The sequence below is a fragment of the Camelus dromedarius genome, chromosome 27, assembly GCF_036321535.1.
Source record: "Camelus dromedarius isolate mCamDro1 chromosome 27, mCamDro1.pat, whole genome shotgun sequence".
Taxonomy (NCBI): Eukaryota; Metazoa; Chordata; class Mammalia; order Artiodactyla; family Camelidae; genus Camelus; species Camelus dromedarius.
The window spans coordinates 19870881-19896109 of NC_087462.1; the positions used below are offsets into that span (position 1 = coordinate 19870881).

At 41.7% G+C, this 25229-nt stretch overlaps 1 protein-coding gene across 7 annotated transcripts in view; it reads right to left on the bottom strand.

Moving 5' to 3' along the window:
* Window positions 1–1590: 1590 nt before the first annotated feature.
* FBXW11 (F-box and WD repeat domain containing 11) overlaps window positions 1591–25229 on the bottom strand; it is a 112440-nt gene continuing 88801 nt past the window's right edge. For all 7 annotated transcript variants that reach the window (XM_031437790.2, XM_031437785.2, XM_031437784.2 and 4 more), the window contains 8 exons: window positions 24181–24318; window positions 19232–19350; window positions 17306–17555; window positions 14499–14617; window positions 12508–12618; window positions 11599–11677; window positions 10389–10574; window positions 1591–4069 (listed from right to left, as the gene is read on the bottom strand). In XM_031437790.2, coding sequence (XP_031293650.1) covers window positions 10413–10574; window positions 11599–11677; window positions 12508–12618; window positions 14499–14617; window positions 17306–17555; window positions 19232–19350; window positions 24181–24318 — 978 coding nt within the window. In that variant the 3' untranslated portion in view covers window positions 1591–4069; window positions 10389–10412. The remainder of the gene's footprint in view (window positions 4070–10388; window positions 10575–11598; window positions 11678–12507; window positions 12619–14498; window positions 14618–17305; window positions 17556–19231; window positions 19351–24180; window positions 24319–25229) is intronic.

The following is a 25229-nucleotide window of genomic DNA, read 5'->3' on the forward strand; positions in this document are numbered from 1 at the left end:
AGACCTGGCATCACTGTGGGTCTGCATTCCTGCAAAGCAGCAGATCATCCAGAGCTGGAGCACGTGCCTGCCAGGACTTGGACTAGAGAACCTTCTTTTATACAAGGGAAAGCTACAATCCAAAACGGGGTATTGCCACACAGCTAATTAGTAACAGGATTATCAGCCAGACGGCCCAACTTCCTTTCTCCTTATTAACTAGAAAACAAAGAGACAGAAATGGCAAAGCACTACTCCAGTCTGATTGTGTACATAGAAAGAGTTCTACAAAACTTCTCCGTGCATTCATAGCTGTGAAGTTCATGCAGTAACATGTCACCTATGTGAAGGAGAAAAGAAGCTCGTATTTCCTAAGCACCAGTGAGGCGAGGGTAGGAGACGGCTGGTGAGGTGATGGTCCAGTCTGACACCTGAGTCTCTTCCTGCTAAACAGCACCCTTTAGGTTCAACGTCAGCTGTTTATAATGGTTGGCCCAAATCACCAAGAACAGTTTATTCTGTTTAGCACAGGCAGGGATAGAAAGACCTGTGAAAAGGAACAATCATTATAGGAAACGGCACGAAGCACCCTCAACCCAACACTCAAGAAACTAGGTAATTTATGGAACATCCTTATAACCAAATATTACACAGCCGTCAGCAAGACCGAGGTAGAATTACGTGTACCAACGTGAGGTGATCTCAAGAGTATTAAATGAAAAAGCAAGGGGCAGTCCAGCACGCTACCATTAACGTAGGCATGTGTGGGGACGAAATGCACACCCTTCTACACGTGCACTATTATCTGGTAGAAGATGTGCCAAAAACTGGTTAACAAGGATTGGGGGACGGAGGGTCAAGAGCGAAAGGAAGAACCACTTTGTACACTATCTCTTTATGGCTTGTACGTTGGTTTTCTTAACCATACGGGTGCTACATATTCTCTTAAATATTTTTTACAACAAAAATGGGTGGGGCAGTACTGTATAGAATTACTCTTACTTTCATCTCAAACTCCACATTAGCTCTTTGATTGCCTAAGGGCTGGGGAAAAGTGAGTTATCAGGGACACTCTTGCAATAACAGGACTACAGGGCTTCGGGGCAGAACCCTGCGGATGCTGACAGCATTCTTTCTGCGTTTGGCACTCAGCCGGCACCGTGTGGATGCGCAGAAGGGAAGACAACAGCTTCCTGTCCGACGTGTAAGGGGGATGTGCTCAGCCGCACTTCACACACTGCCCCCTGCACCAGCCTCTTCGAGAACCAGAGGATTCACTCCCACCCCGAGCCACCTGGCACATTTAAGGGACTGTGTTCATATTTTCACAGTAACTTGTGAAGCAACGAAGGACCTGTGGGAAGCAGATTTGCTGGGAGGGGAGGGGTTCTGAACCAGCCCCCAGCTCCCGAGGTTCAAGTCTGCTTTCAGCAAAAGGCCCAGGGCATGGACTGGCATCATCTCATCCCCGTTTCCACAGGCCAAGAGTACTCTGCCTTCGACCTCACTGTACAGAGCAGATGGTGTCTTCAATCTACGAACTTTAATTGTATGTCACTGAATTACTGACAGCCCATCAACAGTTTTTTTGAAAAATTTCTTAACAGAACATCAGAGTATTGCAACACTTTATTAATAGAGTATTGGCTTTGAATTAGTAGCTGAAGTAACAATTGCATGAAGCCAGATCAGGTGTACTGCGTAATACTCATACTTGACTTATTGCCATCACTTAGCAATTTATTGGACAAAGGTCAAACTTTTCGTTTTTTATTAAGCACATTCCACGGTACAAAGCTGTCATGAATAATATCTGTACAATTTAACAGTTTCAATAGCTGTTGAGACACAAATTTAATTCAAACAGGTAATTGGCAAACATAATTAATTACAGGTTAGAATTAGACTATCCCAGTGCTTTAAAACATTAATATAGCAGTTGCTCAATTATGGTTAGCAAAATAAAGTCCAGAGTACAGCTGGGAATTACTACTATAATCCCAGAAAGTCAGAATTCCTTGGGTGCCAAAGTCCCCTGCTATAATTTAGTAGGCACAATTCAAAGGTTGTGTGCATATTCAAAGGTCATGATCTCCCAAGGAACATGAACTTCTATATTAAACATGCAAAAACAACAGAAAAGTCCATCCATTCAGAACTGCCTCCGCCCCTCCCCCCTCCCTGCCCTGCCCGCTGGGCTCTCCTAACCGGCTGGCATTAAAGCTGTCAGAAGAAGAGTGGTACAAGTCAAGCCACTTTCACAACCACTGTCAGGCTTACGACATCCACCTGATGGAGGGAGATTTATTTTTTTACACTTTGAGATTCAACTTCTCAAAAATAGAAATTAATTTAGTAACATGTGGGAGGGAAGGATGTATTTTTTAAAAAAGGACAAAGGGAAAAAAAAAAAAAAAAAGCAAGCCAACCTCATAAAACAATCACAGACACACACATTGATCCCCACACCGTTCTCAATGCAGAGGACAAAACAGCCCAGGCACCTTCCCTTCGGTGGGAGAATGTGCTTCCACGGGAAGAGGTTTAGTTAATAGGAGGTTCTCATTGGTCCTTTAAAATGTTAGCGACATTCCTTGATCTTTGGAAACAATGGCAAGGGGCAAATCAAAACCTAATATGGAACAACGGAAAAGGAGTGCCGACCCAAAGTCCCTTCCGGGCACGTCAGCAGGATGGGGCCAGTCTCACATCCGGGCTGCGGAGCACGCGGGAGCAGAGAACCCGCCGGCGCCACAACAGGTGACACCAGAGATGACAGGATGGGGTTCGTGAGCTTGAGGCTTCGCACCACATGGGAGGACCCTTCCACTCAAGATGGGCCTCTGAACCAGCGTGACCTGGGACACGGCTCCAACCCCACGAGGGCCCTGCCACCACCCCGAGGGCAGGATGCACGGATGCCAGAGCCAGGAGGGCCAGGCAACTGGCCCTCTCGCTCTTCCCTTCCCAGGGTTACTAACACACAGAACATACACCATGGAAAGTGACCACGAGTACTCAGGAGTACTGATGAGGAAAAAAACAACAAAAAAATTTTAAGGTACCTCTCTATTGCATATACTGCACAACAAATAGAACATTCTGTGTTAAACTTTAGAAATTACATTTTAAAACAAAATTTCCATTAAAATACACACACACCACATACACACAATGACAATGACAAAATAAAAACACTATATGAATACTGCAGGAAGGGTTCTAGGTAATCCATGTCAACCCTGGAATCGGGTTCTTGAGCCCAGCCCACGGCTAAGTGCGCACACACTCTGCATTAGTGTCTCAGGCACGGGGCCCTGACTCGAGCAACCATGAGGTTAAACTGTTATGTACATTATATCTACATGCGGATACAGTATCTTAAATTAGGAGGCAAGCACACGTGTAAAGGTGTTACTCTACCAAATATCAGTTGATGGTTGCGGGTACAGAGAACAGTTAATGAAAGAAAAGAGCTATATTACCTGTTGGGCGATAATATAACCTGGCTTGCACTTCTTTAAATTAAAAGAAACTGGTACAGAAAGGAAGTGTAATCCAAAAAACATGACTAAAACAATCCAGAGAAATTCTTCCATTGTCCAACATGTTCCTAATACAAGTCAGAATTCATAGTGACTTGGACGGTCAAAAGGAGAACGCTAACTTCTGAGAAAGAAAGCCCTGGACATTCTGGGTAGGTGTTTGGCACCCAAAATTTCACCGAAGAAGAACGCTGTTCCTTAACATCACACCAAAGTGCAAAGCAATATAAATTAGAGGCCAAGTCTTCTCTTGACGGTCCATCAACTTCCGTGAAACAGACTGTACGTTCCTTTTATATGAACAATTTACATTTGAAGCATTAGATTTTTTTCACTGATGGGGGGAGGAAAAGGGCTTCTGTGCTACTGAAAGTCGGTGAAGCTAAGGTATCCTTCTCCAAGTAGAGGCCAGAATCGGAGGTGAGAAATGTCGGTACTTTGCATCTACCCAGCGTCTAGAACCAATTCCAGCTTCATAACTCAGCTGTGAAGAACTCCCTCAGGCATTTGGTAGCCAGTAGCCAGTAGTTCAAGACTAGGAAACCCTGAAAAAACAAAAACCAAACAAAAACAAAAAAACAAAGGGAGTAGGGATGGATATTCTGGTTAGACATGGAGATATACACCACAGCCCATCCACATCCACACAGAACATTGATTTTCAAATAATCAGCATCAAGATAGAAGCTGCAAGTTGTTTTGTGCGTACTACACACCAGACATCATATTTTGAACCTCATAACAACCTACAACCTTATGAGGTAGCGACTATTACAGCCACTTCACAAACAAGAGAACTGAGGCTCAGACACATTACTCAGTTCATACATGAGCCATTAAGTGACAGAGAGGGGATTCAGAGAGGACTGACCCAGTAAACCGTCATCCTTCACGCTGCTGCTAGCAGCCATGCATATAACAAAACATGCTCCCTGTTTAGAGTTTATATTTAGAATAACCTTCTAGGACACCCAAAGCCCACCAGGGCCTGGCTCATGTCCGACCGAGAGCCTTCACTTACCGTTGTGAGAAGAAAGCGCGCACAAGCGCGTAAGTGAAGCGTTCCTCTGAACTGAACGCTAACGGTCCAAAATTACTGCTTTTTGAAATAAATCATTTATAAAAGGACAACACAACGTAGATGGGAAGACAACTGAATGTTCCACTTTTTTTTTTTTGACCATGACCTTGAGTCGGGAACCCATTTTAATCACAATCTCTACATTTATCCGTGTATGTCAATATAAACACACTTCCCTAAGCAGAACATTCATGAAACAAGACTTAGCGTTACTATTGACACCGCAGGCTCACATTTTATATCCTAAATTTCATGCAAAGTCAAAATCCATTAAAATGATTTCACAACAACCAATAAGTTACAATCTTAATTAAATTCTATGGCCAGAGAGAGAAAGAAAGAGAAAAAGAGTTTTTTTCTTTAAAGCTTGTATACATTTTGGGGGAGGGGGTGAGGTTTATTTGTTTATTTATTTTAATGGCGATACTGGGGATTGAACACCACCACTGAGCTATGCCCTCCCCCTGTATACTTTTTTTAAAAGGCAACTTTCCTAAAAGGTTGTTAATTTTCACAAAGGTCAAGAATCCTAATAAGCTTTCTCAGTGAATTCAAGACAGATTCAATTTCATTCTCCACTGTTTTCCCATGAAGGAAAAAGTAAGAGTACCTGGATTATTTTAAAAATATTAACACCCAGAGATAAGAAGTAGGCACTCAAACCCTGCTGGTGGGAATGCCAACTGATTTAATTCTTCCAGAGGGTAACACAACTCTATGTATCAAAAGTCTTGAAACGTCATACCCTTTAACCCAGACACTGCAGACATTTCTAGAATTCTATCCAAGGGTAACACAGGGTTGGGCAACGATTAAGCTAAAAGAATCGTGGCAATGTGTTTTGTAACAGCTAAAAGCCGGGAGAAAAACATAAATAACAGAACAGGGCACATCCAAACAATCAAATACCATTTTGCCATTAGGAATGATAATCAGACAGTGACATAACTGACATGAGACAATTTCACAATAAAGGGGAAAAAAAAGCACAGTTATCAACTATAATTTTTAAAAGCCTGAAATGATACATACAAAGGAGTTAACAATGGTGAACCCTGAGTAGGAGTTTGGTCTCTTCTTTTGGCTTATCTACTTTTATCATCTTCCTAATAACGATCTTATATTGTCCTGCAATAAAAAAAGAGAGCTACTGTATATATATAGCTCTTAGGAGTTTGTAATTTAAAAAAAAATGACTCGGCAAAGAAATCTATTTATTGCTAAATTTCCCAACCTAGAAATGCTCTTACCTTATGTTTTAGGGGTAAGTATTTTACTGCAAGGTTAAATCATCATTAGGGTAGTGTTTCTTATTATGCATAAATCTTACGGTGTCACATGGTAATAATTTTTTTCATGTTACAATAAATGAAAAGAATTTGGAAAAGAGCAATAAAATCTATAAACTTGACTGCCAAGGTTGTCAAAAGTAATTCACTTTGAAGAGACAAACACATTTGAGGTTTCATTGCTTGTGCTGCTTAAAAAGCAGGTAAGATTTTTCCATCGATTTGTAATTGTGAATCATAACAATGCAGTTGTTCTTAGGTCCCCAAAAAGGGGGCGAGAGGATGGCCTGGAAGACATAACAGCACAGTTTCCCTTCCGCCACGGCTGATGCGAGAAACAGCATTGGTGATTGCTACTTCGTCTCTCAACCAAAGGAATCTTGTTTCAGGGCACTTTTAAGTAATATATAAAAAGTTGTCCATTTGTGAAAGTTTACTATGTTCTATAATTCATTGATTAAATATGCCAGAGGGGGAGAAAATATATTACAGATGTCTTAGATTTTTATCACGTGCTTTGCTGACAGAGGGGAAAGACACAAGGACACGTCAAAACTGCGAGAGAGGTACCCTGTACGGTACACCTACTCCCCTGACCATATCCCGTTCCAGAAGCTCAGCAGCAGCTGTAGTTGACCATGTTCTATTGCATGTACTTCTCTCATGTGGAAAAATAAAAGCAGAGGCACTGGGCTACAGTTAACGCAACACAGAGAGGGAGAGAGAGACGTATAGCTTAGAAAAGACAAAGAATGGGATAAACTCAACAAAAGACGTGCAAGGCTGCAAAACACTGCTTAAAAGGAGCTGAAGAAGACCCTAAATAATAAAGAGATATACTGTGTTTATGGATTAGAAAGACAACATTTGTTAAGATGGAAATTTCCAGGGAGGGCATAGCTCAGTGGTAGAGTGCATGCTTAGCATGCACGAGGTCATGGGTTTGATCCCCAGCACTGCCATTAAATAAAAAATGAAATAAATAAACCTAATTACTTTCCCCCTAAAAAAAAACAAAAAAAAAATTTTTAAGATGGAAATTCTCCCCAAAATGATCTTTAGATTCAATGCAGTTCTGATCATAATCCCATAATTTTCATAGAATTTGAAATTTCACTCAAAAATGAGTATGCAAACCAAAAGGACCTAGAATAGTCAAAACAATTTTTTTAAAGAAGTTGATTTATTAGACAGTGTGGTATTGGCAAAAGGATAACCACAGATCATAGAATAGATCAGAAGCCAGAAACAGACCTAGAAGTAAGCGGTCAACTGAATTTCTGACAGAGCACTAAAGCAATTTGATGGGAAGAGGAAAGTCTTTTAATCCAATGAAGCTGGAACAACTAGACGTCTGTATAAAAAAGAACAATGACATTCTTACCTCACAGCATACACAAAAATTAACTCTAAATGGATCAAAAATCTAAAATGTCAAGGTTAAGCATATAAAACTCTTACAACTATGCTGGTCCAAACACTGTAGTCGCTGGCTGCATGAAGCTATTTAAATTTAAGCTTAAATGAAGTATAATTAAATACAATTAAAACCCAATTAAATTCAATTTAAATGTAATTTTAAAATTAGTTCCTAAGTCGCACTGGCCACATTTCAAGAGCTTAAGAGCCAAGTGTGGCTCGTGACTGTGCAGCTGCAGAAAATGTAAACTAGCCCAGCGGGAGGAAGCGGGTCAGGGTTTGCTGAGGCTGCGTGCGATCAGGCTGTGACTACAAAGAGGACAGAAGGGAGCTTGTGGGGGTGATGGAAGAGTTCTTATCTGGACTGTGGAGGAAGCTGCAGGGGTGTATACATTCGTAAAAACTCACCAAATAGTACACTTTAAATGGGTACAATCTGTTTTACAAAAATCATACCTCAATAAGATTGATTAAGAAGCAACAGTGGGCTTAGAGAAGGTGAGGGGGGCGGGGCAGAGGGAGCCGTGCACACGCAGGCACCTGTCTGCACGGAGGAAACAGACCTGGTACCTGACTGCCGCTGAGACAGTCGACTCCAGCTCCTTACTGAGCTGCTATCTTCATGTTTGCAGAAGGGGACTGTATGAATACACTGCAGTTTCGCACACATTTATTTATTTATTTAAGGGCAAATTCTTGTTGGCCCCGGAGAAAGAGCACAAATGTCACGTTGGCCCCGTTGTCACCTGTCCAGCAAGCCTCAGTGAGTGCTCGTAATATGCTGTGTGCTCTATTCGACACCAGGAGCCCCACTGCCTTGTGAGGGAGACACGCAGATAACACATTAAGTCAGAGGGAGTTAAAGGGGTGGAGGTGGGATGGTGGTCTCCACAAAGCCTAAGGGGAGGGAGGTGGTAGAGGTCTGCACTCCTGAAGTGTAACTAGGGAAGGGAAACAGAATTCAGTTTGGTTGGAGCTCTGGAGTTTGGGGAGGGAGGAGTGAGAGACGGTGGGGGAGGACAAAGAAGACAGAAGGTAAGAGTAGAAGCTGGAACCCCTGTTAGCTACTCTTAGTTAAACCTTGATCCTGAAGACAACAGGAAGCTGGGGAAACAGAGAATGGCAGAGGCAGGGCTAACAGGACCCGAGCTGGCAGCAGGATGAAGGGTGGGCTGAAGAGGGAGAGGAAAAGACCGGAAGGAAGCCAGTTTTCATGTGAGGCCATTCCTCCTTCCTTATGGATTTCTTTAGCTTATTGGGAAGGGAGGCTGAGGTGGGGAAGAGAAATCATTCAAGAGATCTTTGCTTCCTTCCTCTGTAATTTCCTATAATTTAATAAACGTAAAAAGTTCACCATGTGAATTTTTCAACTCACTTGTGAAGAATCTATCCAGAGAGAAAGCAGCCAGGGAGATGGCCACTATCACAAGAGACAGTGTGGACACACTAGGACCAGGACCAGGAACTATCTATGGGGCTCACGGGTGTGGCTCGGCTCCTACAGCCGGGGAGACACGGCCAACCCATCATGGCACATGGGGTCCCATAACCCTTCCCAAGGCACTGTCCCAGCCGGTCACCACTGACCAAAGTGAGCTGACACGATGACAAACCGTACTTGCCGTTCCTGATGCAGGGCCTTAGTTTATCACTAATCGAAGGAACAGGGGCGAGCCCAGAGGCCAGCATACGTTTTCTTAAAGGGCCAAATGATTGTACATATTTTAGATGTGGCAGAAAATATGGTTCCTGTTTCAACTATGCAACTCTGCCTCCGAAATACGAAAACAGCCGCAGACAATACATCAACAGACGAGTGAGGCTGCGTTCCAGTAAAAGTACTTATGGGCACTGGAATCTGAATTTTACATAATTTTCATGTGTCCTAAAATAATATTCTTCTCTTAATTTTTTCAAAGTATTTAAAAGTGGAAAAGACTATTCTTAGCTTGCTGTGTTAAGGAAAAAAAAGTCAGGCAGTGGGTCAAATTTGGCCTCTGGCTGTAGTCTGCTGACCCTCGAATAAGACCAGCTTCCTTGGGGAGATCTGTTTATTGGGTCTTACTGGACTCTTCAGTAAGGAGTGTCTGAAAAGATGTCAATTTGGTGATCAAGAGACCAATGGTTCTCTATCTTTACACCAAAAAAAAAAACACCTCACAATTCTATACATGGACTTTTCTTTGTATTTTTAATATTCAATGAGCAGGAAAATCTACAATGATAAAAAGCTACTAAGCATTAAGTAATGTTTTTACATAAATATGAATTTCATTAATCACACAGTCTTTACATACATGTATACATGGTAGCACAAATACGCACAAACATTCAATCTACAAAGTTCCAGTGTGCACAGAATTCACAGGACCCCTTGCAAAATCCTCAGACCCTTCCAGAGGAACAGGGTCATCAGCTCCAAGGACACAGCCAAGCAAGGCTTCCCACCCCCTAGCTGGACACCCTTAGTAATCAGAACACGCCATCAACGATGCCTATGATGCCTCTGAGCCTTCCTGGAACCGGAGCAAAGGACTTTGCTTCCAGGGCACCTGGTGTGTCTGATGGAGGAAGAACGGGCTTTCGGGGCTCTCTCAACAGGCGCCCTTCCCCGCCTCCTCCTCCAGGGAACGGTGGTGGTGAGTGGACTGTAAAGGCGCCGGGGGTGGGGTGGGGTGGGGATTCTGAGTGTTTGGTTGATGGTGATTTTTTTAAAAATAAAAGACAGAACTGAAAGACAGGAAAGAAAGAGAAAAAGGAGATTCTAACACCCCGAAACAGAATTTGAGGGACTACACTGGTACTGAACTGGTATGACCTGAGAAAACAGTTTTAAAACACAGGAACCACCGTGTCTGCCAACATGAACACCCACAGTAAGCAGGATTCCGATTTAGGCCTGATTCTGATGTGACCATAAAGATCAAACCTTACACTAGACCTCTGCAAAGCTGCTGAATCTAATCAAGACTAAGCACCTCAGTCCCCACCACTGAGAAAGGAGTCCACATCACAAAACCTGCCCAGAGGGAGGGCAAACTCAGTAGCAGAATTCAGAGTGGGGTTAGCACTCACCTGAAACGGGTAAAGTGCAGACTGTTATCTGGAGATGTAAGTGTATGTTCTGGAGGGAGAACGGGTCTCATTCTGGGCACTGGGAGGCACATTTAAGAAATCCCAAATCAAAATTGTGTCATCATGGGAGCTGCTGATGATCTGAAATTCGTCAAACTGTAGCCGAAACACACGTCCAGAATGTTCCTGTGAAACATAACAGCTTGATGAATACAACGAGGCCTTTACAATCTCTGCTGTCTCACTACCAGGGAGTTGGCACAGGCTGAAAAGACAGCCCCTTCACCACGTTTCCTTTACGAGCTTTGTCCGTGACCCCACGAACAGATACTCCGCCTTTCCTTCTAGGCCTTTTCTTTAATTTTGTATCCTAGGTCCTGGCCCGTTAATATGTCAAAAAAGAACAAATATTCGATTGTCTCACAAAGGTAAACAACGATATTTAATACCCATTCTTGATACACTGTAAAAACTAGAACCAGAAGGATACTGTTTTTAACATGACCAAAAATATCTATCTCAAACCACAGCCAACACCAAAATTAACGGTGAAACACCATAAGTATTCCTGTTAAAATCAAGAAGAAAACAAGAATGGCCCTTACTGCATGCTCTAGTCAATGTGAGGACAGACCACATAGAAATGGAAGGCAAAACTACTGAAAATAAGAAAAATGTACCATATTTTTAAACAACAGTCTCTTCAAAAATATAACAAAAGCAAGCAGACTACTAGAAATAACAAGCTTGGTAAAGTTGCTAAAACAAGATTAACATATACAAAATGTATTCTGATATGCTGAGCAGTAACTCACAGAATATAGACTGAGGGGACAGTCCATCATAATCATAGAAAAATGTGCTGTGTTATAAAACATAACACAACCACAGATATCCCTATTAGAAAAATCTCTCAAAAATGCAGAAGGGAAATACTTCACGCTCTCGGAAGAAATCAGGAATGATTTCCAAATGAGGAAGCCCGCTTCCGTATTTTCAGTTGCATTAATACTCCTTAGGAAAGAGCTCACAGAAATATGAGTGTCAAATGTGCTCTGATTTTGAAGAAACAAAATTAACGGAACAGTGCACTTCTCAGAAGGCACGCTGTGAGACACAGCAGCTTTCCAGTGATGGGCCCAGGCAGGTCTACTGCAGGTGGCCCATCGCCGGCACAGGGAAGCACTTAGCTTTTCAACAGATCACATACCACCAACGTGCGCAGACACAACGTGCTTGCTGGGGCTCGGGGGTCTAGAGCAGCTTGCAAGTCCCAAACTTTGATTTTCCTAGAAAGGAAAATAAGATCGTGGTGAGTGGAAAAGTTAACATTTTACGTATCGTCAAGCACTTCCTTAACAGAAAGGAGCGCACGTGAACGGCCTATTTTAAAAGCAAATGGGGCACCTGCTGATGTTTTGACAAGGCATTTAAACCAATTACACTTGATTTTGGAAAAAAATTAGGACCTAACAATTCTCAGAAGTGCTGAAATTGTGAAGAAATATTATTTTAAGGGAGACAAGAAAACAACTTCACATCTTCTAAAATCAACTCCTGACTTGATAATCTGTCACCAAATTCATTAATCAGGGGGCTCTATGGGGCTGAGCAGGTGCTGCTGACAGAAGCGAGGGCTCTCTGTGAAATTCCAAGGATACCTTTCTCCAAACTAAGCAAATGCTGAGAGTTAATAATAGGAGTATGAACAGACCAACTAACCCGTCTGTGAAGTATATATAAGGTCATCTTGAAAGGTTTACAGTTGCCATTTGCTCATTTTAAAAGTCATGGGGCTTTTTAAAGAGGATGTGTTCAGTTTATCAAAAGGCAGGGGGATGGGGGGGGGCCTGGTTTAATTGATGGCTGGGACAAAGAACTGAACTCCCACACAGCTTAAGCTACTCCCTGAGTTTACAATAATGGTGAAAAGCGTAAGCCTAGTTCATCCTGCTGGGCCCAAGGGCCCTCACTTGATCAAGTGGCATAATACGACCTGCCATCCACCGTCACAGAGAACACACCTGGCACGGGACCTGGCCCATACCTAGCTGCTTTAACATATACAGCGCTTACTTTTCCTCTTGATATAGTTATGCCGTGCATTGGAAACACATACCCATCATAGGCCCCACTGACAATCCTCTTGTTATCAAACCGGATGCATCGGACCAATTCTTCATGTCCCTCTAGGACTCTTAAACAGGCACCACATTCAATATCCCATAGCCTTGAAAGAAAAACAGATCTCTGTAAATCAACTTCCTACACGTGACCCACACTATACCTATGTGATTTTCACTACCCTGGAATTCATTTCTATCTCACTCTCAGTCCACATTATCACATACGAAGACATATACATACATTTACATCATTTGTGTGTGTGTATGTGCGTACGCACACGCATGTTCTTAACTGAAATACAGTCGATTTACAATGTTGTGTTAGTCTCTGGTGTGCAGCATGGTGATTCAGTTATCCCTCTGTGTGTTTTTAAAGAACTAACTTGGGAGGAAGGCTTACTTTTCATTGTATTTCCTTTTATATAGTTTGGAATTTTTACAAATCACAGGCATGTTATTATTATTAAAATAAGACCAACAAACAAAAAATTTCAATTCTTTTTAGTTACTAGGCATTCTCTTGATGTCTGAGTTGATTAAACCAAGTAGCCAAATGGTCTAGGGAGGACTTTTCTGGGGGAGATAGGGGTTGCAGGCTGTAAAGAATAAAAATCACATGAGTGTGGAAGAGGTAACAGATACAACCCGGGGAGCAGGCGTCCATTCCAGGCACTTCCAGCCTGGAGGCCATGAGGCCCACTGAAGTTAGAACTGGCAGACCAGCATGGCGGTCTCCCCTCCTGATGAGGCTCAGGGGTACCCCCTCCTACGTACACACTGCACACTAGGGTTGTCTAGGTCACAAGGTCAGAGGGGGAGTCTCTCTTGAGGTATACACAGTGTCTTAGACATATAAACCCACTGACTACCCCCAGCCCTTTTCTCTGTATATGATTTATAAAACAACTCTGAAAATAGAGACTTTTCCCCTTTTTTTTTCTATTACCATTGATTTATCTACATTATTTGCAAAAAACCTCCCCAAAAATCACAGCAAACTAAGATGTGCAAAACAAAATTAGCAAACTAATTCTGTAATGACTTTTTCCTGGCCTCTCCACCAGGAGCTCCTATCATATATCCAATGAACCTTGTACCACAGCCACCCCAGGCAAACCCCGTCAGGGTCAATGACGATGGCTTCTCAAATCTACTGTGAACAGAGCCACCCAGCACTATGACTTCAAAGTGCCTCCCCCCTATAAGCTGTACAACAACACACGTTATTTTGTAAAAACTCAAAGAGATTCCAAAGCATGAAGAATACAACAGAACCAAGATTCAAGTTCTCAGCTGACTTTTATGGTATCTTAAAACTCAAAATGATAAAGAAGCCTTTCGGCAGTGACAACTATATTGTGGTCGTTTGCTATCTTTCTTTTAAAAAAAAATAATCTTGAACCCAATACTTATTTTGCCTAAACAAGCAATTTGGTTATAAAAAAAAAAGCTACTAGCATAAGTTGGGACGTTGGAAAAATGACTTGGGATAATTAGACACTTAAGGGAAGTTCTTAGTAAGATAAAGTGTTTAAGGGTAGTCATAGTTATTAGCAAGAAAGGACACTGAGTGCTGGCAAGAAAAAAGGGAGATAAAATAAATGATCAAACAGGACTTGATGGCAGCGTTGGGAAAGGTAACCAGAGTACATGCCCATCTGTCAGGGAGAGAGCCGGGAGCTCCCAGGGAAGGGAAAGTAGACAGTCAGGCTGGAGTGCCCTCTGCTCTGAGGTGTCATGGTCATAAGTGATCCTGGGTGGAGCTGAGGTTTCTAAGACTCTGTGTACTGAAGGAATCCGGGAAGAACACCCAGGGCATACACAGATCACCCACTTTAGTATGCCGAGACAAATAAATTAATAAATGTTACCTTAAGTTTCTTATCTGAAGCAGCCCTTGAAATGTGAGTCTTGTGAGCATTCGGACTGGGAGATGAGTTCACATTCATGCAAAACGGAGCCCAGCACACCAACTTCTACCCACCTTATGGTATTATCTGATGATCCACTAACAACCAGCCGATCCCTGTACTGGAGACAGGCAATGCCTCGCTTGTGCCCATTCAGAGTACGAACAAATTCACAGGTGCTCGTGCTCCAGACCTGCACAACAAATCAGCAATATTTTTAAGAATGAATGCAGAGAAGTCCTCTCACAATATATCTTAAAAAAAAAAATTCAGAACTTCTAAGAATGACCAAAATACTTGATTATGAAGTATGCTGGGGAGGCTGGGGAACAGACTGGCCAGCATAAAGTTTTCTTAGCTGCTGAGTGATAAAACTGGAATGAAATACAGAGGGGAGTTGTGAAGTCTCCAAGCCTTGAGATCTTCACAAAGAGAACATCTCCTGGATGGTTCAGACACTCATCTGCCCAGAGGGAAGAGTCCAGGCCAGATTTTATGTTTTTATGCCAGCTGACATGTCAAACCCAATACAACGTGATGTGAAAAGGCTTCACCTTTCACACCCTCCTCTTTTCCAGCACAGTTTCTTGAACAGCTCAATTTGTTTTGACACATCACTCCTAATATTATGTATGTGGAATAAACAATTCCTCTTTTGTGAAACTGTCTGTAAGACTTAGATGTTAATAGACACACTTTAGTCACGCCAAATAAGGAGACATAAAGCTATCAACGTGTCCTGAGTTATTTTATTGGCTCCATTTGCAGCTCAATGGGGTAACTAGATATCCAGAGACGGAAGAATGAAGTTGGAGCCCTACCTCACGCAGTATACAAAAATTAACTCAAAATGGATCGATGACCTAAATGTAAGAATGGAAACTATTAAACTTTTAGAAAAAAACATGAGTCTTTGTGACCTTGGACTAGGCAATGGCTTCTTACACATGACAATGAAAGCACAAGTAACAAAAAAAAAAAATCTGTAAATTGGACTTCATCCTCAAAGTTAAAATTATTTGTGTTTCAGAGAACACTGTCAAGAAAGAGAAAAAACAATCCATGGGAAGAGAATATTTGCAAATCACTTATCTGATAAGGGATTTGTAGCCAGAATATATAAAGAACTCCCGCAGCTAAACAATAAAAGACAAATAGCCCAAGTTTTCCAATGAACAAAAGATTTAAATAGATGTTTCCTCTAAGAAGATTTTAAAAATAGGCAATAAACACATGAAAAGATGCTCAACAACATTAGTCATCAGGGAAATGGAAAGCAAAACCAGAGAGATACCACTAAACACCATAAGGATGGCCATAAGAGACAGAGACAGACAGACAGACAGACAGACACACACACACACACACACACACACGCATTAGCAAGGAGATGGAGTAATATTTTGGGCCGGTATTATGCAACATCTATTTTGTAATAAGGCCCAAACCCTCCTGACTTCCAGGCATTGGTCTTGTACAAATTGGAGTGACTGAGCCGTGAGTGAGTTACCACAAACAGATTCTAATTTCCCAGCTTCCAGACTACCCCATCTAAAGTTTAATGCTATCAGCTCTGTGATCTGTGAGGCTAGATACTGGACTGCTGGCCAGTGCAGGTCATAAAAGCCTGTACATTGTTGGTGGGATTGGAGAATGGTGCAGTCATTCTGGAAAACAGCTTGGCAGTTCCTCAAAATGTTCAACAGAGAGTTACCATCCAAGAGAATTAAAAATATATGTACAGGCAAACATTTGTACACAAATATTTACAGCAGCATTATTTATAACAGACAGAAAGTACAAACAACCAAAACGTCCATGAACTGATGAGTGGATAAGCAAAACGCGGCACCACCACACAGGGAACTGTATTCAGTCATCACAAGGAACGAAGACGCACTGGTTCACGCTACAGTGTGCGCAGATGAACTCTGAAAACGCTGCACTAAGTGAAGGAAGCCAGACACAGAAGGTCACGTATTACATGATTACACCCACTAGAAATGTCTACAACAAGCAAATCCACAGACAGAACGTAGATCAGTGACCGCCAGGGACCAGGGGGAGAGAATAGGGGTTTGACTGCTAATGGGTATGGTTTTTTCAGAGGGTGAGGACAATGTTTTGAAACTAGCGATGGCTATGCCACATTGTAAAGATACTAAAAACCACTGAATAACAGGCTTTAAAATGATGAATGTTGCAGTATATGAATTATATCTCAATAAGGCTTTTATAAAAATATGAGGAAAGCTAAAATTTTTGAAAGTTAACTTGGATACTGGAATCAGAACTGAATTTACCATATCCTGTGGGTCACTCTGGACTACAACGCTTTGTCACATATCTGCCTCACACCACATAATGAGCTCCCTGAAGGCAGGGACATGTCTTGTTCATCATTGTATCTCCAGCATCCAGCCCAGAGTCTATGGCACGGTGGGCTCTCAAAATTAGGTGAAAAAAAAAAAAAAATCAAACCTCGACTCCACCACCAAGCAGCTATGGCTTCCAGCACGGTCCTTCACTCTCTGAGCCACATCTGTAAAATGTGGCTCAACAGAGTGCTGGGAGGGTGGACTGAGGCAGCGATGGAAAGCTTCTAGCACATGGTACATGTTCCATAGGTTAATTCTCTTCCCCTTAGAAAGGCTATTAACAACGTCATTTCATGAAACAGGAGACTGCTCTCTGTCCTGAGCCCATGACCCTTTCCTCCTACCTTGCCTGTGACTCTAGGAGCGTATAGAACGGGGTGCCTCATAAGCACAGAGGAGAATAAAGACCTTGCCAGAGGCCAGGTTGGTATAAGCCACCTCTGCTCTCTCTACGTTCTTAAAGGGCTGGGAACAAGCAGAGCTATGAATGCAGGCACACTTACTTTGATGGTCCTGTCACCAGAGGCAGACACAATGTACTTATCATCAAAGTCTACTACATTGACAGCAGCACGGTGGCCAACCAGGACACGGCGTAAAGTGATATCGGTGGCAGAAGCCATGTCCCACACTGCAATGGAGCGGTCCTTGGAACAGGTCACCATCAGCCCATTGCTGAAGCGTAAGTGCAGTACAGCCTCGTTGTGGTGGATCAACGTGTTCAGAACTTCGCCCGTGTTCACATCCCAGACTCTAGAGGAAACAGAAAAGCACAACACTTCATTATCAAGACAACCGGGAAAAGATTCTGGCATCTGAGCTGGGGGCCCATTCTTAGCAGCAGGCTGGGGAGGTGTGGCCATTACGTGTATCTGGTGATTAGGGTCTGACACTAAGCTTAAAAGAAGCCCCCAGAAGCAATTTCTCTATTTGGGAAGAGATGTCAAGATGGCTTCAAGAGAGAAGGCCAACTGCGGCTCTGCCCAGGTTTAGGTGTATTAAACAGCCAGGTATTCAGGGATGGTGTCTGCAGGCTGATGGCAAAAAAAAAATGACTCAAGTAAGTGGGCTTTGTGCTGAGTTTGAGATGACACGGGAGGAAAGCCTGGTGGCTGGGTTCTAGGCTTTAAGGTCCCTTTTGACCTCTGACAGCTTTTGAGTCCACTATTTATCCACTGCAAACTGGAGACTAAGTCACGGAGTCTCGTTAATCACCACACCCATCTATTTGCCCAACTAGTTTACGGACAGAGCCAGCATCTCCCAACTGCTTTATCCTTGAGATACAGTGCTCTCAGGGGCACCCCTTTCACATTACAGCTTTTCTGTAACCCCAATCTCCGAAGGGGACAGAGCAGAGCAGGAAAGACTCAGGCTTCTAAGGCTGAGACAGGATCTACAGCGGAAGTAGCAGCCTGGAAGCACTGAGTCAGGGAAAGGATACCAGGCGTGCTGGTGACTATTTCAATCTTTTAGGTGTGCCCGTAAAATAATCCTCTTCAAGTCTCTGACTCACCCCAGAAGAGGCATTTCCTCTCCCTCCACATGTCATGTCTTCCTAAGTTACCAGCAGTCCAGCTGAGGCCTTACTGCATTATCTCCAGGCTCTGGTGAACTCATCACTACACCAAAACCCAAAGCCATCTGGTGTGGAAAAATGTCCTTGTCCCAGTGGCTTAGGAGTGGATCCCGTTAATGTTTCCTTTCTACTCTCTCAGCTCCCAACCAGCAGTCGTGGCTTCCCTTCAGCCAGAAAACACTGCTGTTTCCATCCTCATCACTCTGCCCCTGGGGTGGCATCTGAAAACTGGTGTCTGCATTACTGGAAAAGCTACATAGTATCAAGACAGCCTTAAATGATATAAATTCAAGGTTCAAAACTAACTATGTGACTCTGAGTAAATTATTTAAACTCTCTGGCCTCCAGTTTCTCAATGCTACATCTATATAAAAAAAGAAGACACTATTTACCTACTTAGAAAGGTTGATGTGAGAATTCAATAGGGTGACCTACAGAACACCTGGCACATTATCTGTGTCCCTCCAAAGCTTCTGCAAACAACTGCTTCTGATTCTTGCAGTGCCTGCAGGCCACTGCCCACCACGCTCTTAGGACATCTGCCTCCTCCCTCACCCCTCTGGAGCACGGTCCCCTGGGAGAGACAGCCTACTGCTAGGTAATGTGCTTTTACAGGAAAGCAGGTTGCCGTCTCATTCCAATGTATGACGATGGGAATAGGACCTACTTAACAAGTTAGCTTTCCTGCCTACTTTGCTCAAATGCACCTGCACCAAAAGTGGTTCTGAAATAAAGCATACAACAAAAACATCTGCAGAGTATGTGTGTGCTCTTGTGCAGAAGAGGGCGTGAATCTCAGTCTCCTCGTGGAAGGCATACAAGCTCAGACCTGCGAAGCCAGATCACTCACCTCACTGTGGAGTCTGAAGAGCCAGTCACAATGACCCGTTCATCATACTGCAGACAAAGGACAGAGCCAGTGTGTCCCGTTAACACCTTCAAACATTCCAAGCTGGTTTTATCCCAAATCTATTGAGACAAGATCAACCATAAACAGTAACTTAGTATATCACATTCTGACAAATGTTTTTGTGTCATCTTATTCTCTGAATCATAAAACGAAACAAACCTGTTACAGTAAACAAGAGCAATAAACATCAAACAGGTGGTAAACAACAAAAGGGGAAGAGGCAATACTGAATCACTTCCAGAACAAATGTACTTTTTTGTTTACTTTGTCCCCATAACTACTCTACCCATTACACTTAACAGCCTTATGAAGAGAATTCTTAAATAAACTCTATGAAAAGAGTTGGCTTACCCTCTGGAAAACAATGTGATGGTATTTATTAAGAGCCTTTAAAAATGCATGCCCCTTAACCCATTACATTTGTTTACAAAAATTTTTAAATAAAAAATGTTCAGCATCTCAGAAAAATTTCAAAGTAAACTAGGAAGAGTTTTTAATGAGAAAGTATAACGCTTTATTGCAGTTGCAGTTTTTAAGAATCAGAAGAAAAATTATCTATATAGTGACATAAGCACTAAGTATTTAAAAACAGATTAAAAAGAAGTAAAATGTTGACAGTTGTTGGTTTTGTACTGAGTGCTGTTTTCCCTTCTTTTGATCTTCCCAGTGTTTTCCAAGTTTTTAATACTGTCCGCCTATAATGAGGAGGCGGGAGTTGATTTTTTTCGAAGACTGTGTTGTTAAAAAATACATTCTGTGAACCTATTTCTTCCCTTGTAAAATACTACTATCATAATTTGCAGTGTCCCTGAAGTTTACTACAAATGGCCGAGACGTTACAAGCACTGCGGTCAGTTAAGTGCCTTCCTATAAAAGCAGGGCTTGCTTCTCACTTCTGACCCGGCAGAACCACAGTTATTTTGGAAGCGTGATCAGTTCATCAAGGACCGGAGCAGAACCAAACACGAAAAGCTCCCAACCACTGGTCTAGAGGAGCCCTCTAAAGGGTAGTTCTGCTCCTCTGTTCCACACCTCGTAAACCAAATGCAGGCCTAATTTAGGAAAGGGTGTGCCTCCATTAAAGAGAATTCTTTGGAAACGCACCCAGCGTAAGTGAAATGCAGCCCATGGCCAGCCTATGCTTTGACAAGGTCCTTATAAACCATTCATATCTATTCCTTAAAGGAGAGATGTCAAAATTAAATAGTAACACATGTCACTCTTTCCAGAGCATATCTGTGGCCACAGGTTAGGGCTGTCAATAAGTATTACACAAAAAGAGAGTTCCGTGGTCGGTGTATTTTAGAAGTTGGAAAACTCTGGGTGTCTCTACTGCAGACCTTCTCAGAGCCTTTACATGTTACTATACCCTGTAGATTTCTAAGAAGGGGACACAGCATATAGTGTTTTCTAAATTTCTTTGAAGGGAATTATTCTTCAAAGCAATATCCTTTAGATTTACCTCCACAGAATACCTTTTGGGAAACACCACCATACATACAGAAAATCAACAAACCAGTTTCTTTACATTATATTCTGTAATCCAGAGTAGTTTTCTGCCCTAGTTATTGGAATTACTGAAATGCTACTATTTCATATTTATTTTTTAAAACAAAAAAAAACAAACAAGCAAAATACTCTTTAACTCACCTAAAATCAAATAATACGAAAAACAGGGCCAAGGTGGAGAAAGCTCACTACAACCTACCCTCCCGGTTGACTGTAACTAAAAACTCTACAGAAAAAAATACAAAAACAACTAGCTGAGGACTCTGAAAACTGGGAGGGGCGGGGCAGCAGGGAGAAAGCAAATACATCATGGCAAGGGGTAAAAATTTGGAGACGCGATCCACATGGGGTGAGTTTACCATTCTTTCTGTCTGTTGTTTTCTCGTTTCCTTTTTTTGTGGTTTTGACCCAAAGGTTGGTCCAAACCAGGGAGATGCACTGTGAAATAGCACAGGGAGCTAAAATCTGAGAAACCACTCTTTGGGGACAGAAAGGCTAGAAAAGGGATCCTTGGGGGCCAAAGAATGTGTGAACCACCTTATTTTTTTTCTCTTTTCTCACATGGCTTTGATCCAAGGACAAGCCCAGTCATGGAGATGCACTGCTGAGCAGTGGCACAGGTAACTAAAATTCCAAGAGAATCCTCACTTTTCTGGCCAGAGTAAAAGGAAGAAAGGATCCTTGTGGGCTGTAGAGACTTAGAAAAATCCAAAAGAGGAAAGAGTTGGGGGAAAAAAGGCTCCCCTAATTCTATATGAGAATCCAGACAACAGATGACTTGGACTTGCCCTTAAGCAGTGCACAGACAGGGCAGACTGAACCAGCACAGCAAAGGCTATAGAAAAGTGACCTGATATTTAAACCCCTGCTGAAGTCTCTGACTAACCTCTGAACAGTGCAAGCTCAAGACAGACCCAAAGTAGCATGACAAAGACTTTGAACAGCAGAAAAGAGATTAGAATCAAACTGCCTAACTAGGCTGACCACTTGCTTAAAAATATACTCACCCATACATATTCTCCAGAGAATTATAACAGGATCCACAGTCTTTATAATATACATCCACAATGTCTAAGATACAATCCGAAGTTATTTGACACACAAAGGCCAAGAAAAGTGATCAATTCTCAGGGGAATGGACAATCAACAAATGACAAGCTGGAGACTACCCAAATGTTGTCATGGTCAAAAACTTCAAAGCAATTATTGTAACTATACTTCATAAGGTAAAGATAAACACACCTCATGTGGATGCAAGGAGAGAAGCTCTCAGCAGAGAAACAGAAACTATAAAATACAGTATCTGAAATTTAAAAATTCAATCAATGGGGGAAGATACAGAACAGAGATAAAAAATTCAGTCCACTTGAAGACAGATCAATAGAGATTATCCAAAAAGAGAGGGAAAAAAGATTACAAAAAAGTAAGACAATATCAATATTTATGTAATTAAGAGTCTCAGAAGGAAAGGAGAAAGAAATTGGTGCGAAAAAAAAAAAAAAAAAACCTGAAAAAATAATGGCCCAAACTTCTGAAGTTTGGTGAGTGAAAGACATAAATTTACAGATTCAAAAGGCTCAGTCAAAGACTTCTTAGATATGACATCAAAAGCATGAGCCGGGGGGGGAGGGTATAGCTCAAGTGGTAGAGTGCATGCTTAGCATGCACAAGGTCCTGGGTTCAATTCCCAGTACCTCCTCCAAAAAATAAATAACTAAATCTAATTACCTCCCCTCCAAAAAATAAAAAATAAAAAAATTAAAATTAAAAAAAAATTAAAAAAAAAAGCATGAGCCATAAAAGAAAACAACAGCAAACTTCATCAAAATTAAAATCTTCTGCTCTACAAAAGACATCATCGAGAAACAAAAAGACAAGTCATGAGCTGGAAGAAAATATGGGCAAAACATATATAAAAAAGGTGTTGTTTCCAGAATATATAAAGAACTCTCAAAATCCAATAATATGAAAACCCATTTTAAAATTAGGGAAAAGATCTAAATAGAAGCATCACCAATAAATACACAGATGGCAAATACATGTGAAAAAATGTTCGTTGTCACTGGAGAAATGTAACTTTAAATCAAAATGAGGTATGCTAGATATTTATTCAAATGGCTAATATCCAAAAAAACAAAAACAACAACAAAAAACACCCAACCCTGAGACTACAAGGGCTGATTAGGAGCAGAACAAAAGGAACTCTCATACAAGTGGGTCATAAAGAGCCACTTTTAAAAAAACAGCTTGGCAATTTCTTAACACGTAAAACACATACTTACCATATGAGTCAGCAATCTCACTCCTAGGTTTTTACCCAAGTGAAATGAAAACCTACGTTCTCACAAAAATTTGCATGCATAGGTTTACAGTGGCTTTATTCATAACTGTGAAAAACTGGAAACACAAACGTCCTTCGATAGGTAACTGGATAAGCACACTGTGGTATAACCATAAAATGGAATACGACTCAGTAACAAAAAAGAATCAACCATTGCTAAATGCAACAATGTAAAAGAATCCCAAAGGCACAATGCAAAGTACACAAAGCCAGACTCAAAAGCCTACATGCTGTGTGAGTCCATTTATAGGACATTCTTGAAAAGGCAAAATTATAGGGACAGAAAAGATCACTGGTTGCCAGGGCCTGGGGGCAGGAAATGGGCAGTAAACACAAAGAAGCAGGACAAAAGAATTTGGGGGATGATGGAACTGTTCTGGATCTTGATTATTGTTACAGTTATACAATTCCCTGTGCTTGTCAGAACTCACAGAATTTTATACCAGGAGTGAATTGACCTGGATGTAAATTAAAGCTAAAGGTAAACAAACAAACAAACAAACAAAACCCCACAATGTTTTCTTAAATATGAGACAATTTAAGCTACAAACAATGTGAAACAAAATCTGTTAGAGCTATCAAACATTAAACCAAGAGAAATGATCCAGTTTATCTACTACTGAAAAGTGAATAAAAACAATATAATTTGCTCTGTCATTCTTCTGTGTTATCACCTGAGCTTTTCACAGAAACCATAAAAGGCAACGAGTGTGATTTACAGGCTAGCAAGCGTCATCAGCCAGCAGAGCGATCAAGGGCCCTGGGATACTGAGGTGTTTTCTCTTTGCACCTGAACCCAGAACACAGAATTTGAGTGTGCTTAGAGAAGGATAAGAAGTGAGGCAACCCAGAGGTCTGGTGTTAGGACGGGGAGATGCTCTGGCTCCGGGTCTTTAGAACCACACAGAGAGCTGCCAAGGTTGAGAGGAACAGAGGAACATTTTCCTCCAATCTGGAGGAAATGGAGAGATTGTTACATCTAGTATCTAACACGTAACTACAATTCTAAAAATAATACATAGAAGATGCAGTCATTCACCTTAATAGAATTATCCCGCAGGCCACTGATAATTTTCTCATCATCATACTGTAAACAGTAGACACCTTTACTATTTTCAGAGCGGCACTGAATCCTCTGCAAGTTGTGTCGTCCACACCGCCAGTTAGATTCTATAGTCTAAGGGGAAAAGGAGGCAACAGATGAGTTTTTGTGAATCAACTATTCTATCAGGGTTCAGACTTTGGCACTGCTTCCAGAAAACAGCATACCACTGATACTCCATCTTGGTTTGCATAACTGTCTGTGGATAGGAATCACACTCTCTTCCAAGTAAGACATTAGCCCAACAATGTTTTTCCTCAAATGTTCCCTGCCCGTCTGGCAACTGACATAGGATTTCCAATGAGTTTGGGTTGGGTTTGAAAAAAATGGCCTAGACAGAATCCAATATGTTTAAAGAATGCCATTTGCACCCAAAACATACAAATAAATAGTAACTCATTGGGTCACTCTCTATTGCCAATTAAAATATTTGGCAGAAGACCACCACTAACATTAGGCATATACTGACAATCTGTGTATCCATCCAAAGCATTGTCTTGATCATTGAGAAAAGATATTGACAACTACTACATGCCAATTACTATAGAAAGAATTTTGTTGCCCATTTTTAATCTTCCACCAGCCTGAAGCTCCTTTAGAGTAAGAATGGCACATTTCGGCCCTGGATTCTCATTCTTACATCATCCGTGCAACACCTACTGAGATGGCAGGTACCGGCTGTGCTGGGCACGGGGGTTTAGATCAAGAGGAAGCATACTACTTTCATAGGATGCACCCTGCAATACCTAGGCACACAGCAACTAGAAGTGGATATACTCTAAACATAGGTTTATTTGGTGAAGTGATCCATGCATTAACCCTGGAAGAAAGTTTTTATCATCTCTTTTTACAAACAAGGAAACAGTGCAACCTGCCTGGAGCCATAGACCTAGTAACTGGTTGAGTTAGAAATCACACTCAGTTCTTCCTGACTCTGAGTCTATGTTTTTTCTAGTAAAATACACAGTGTCTATAAAGAAAATGTA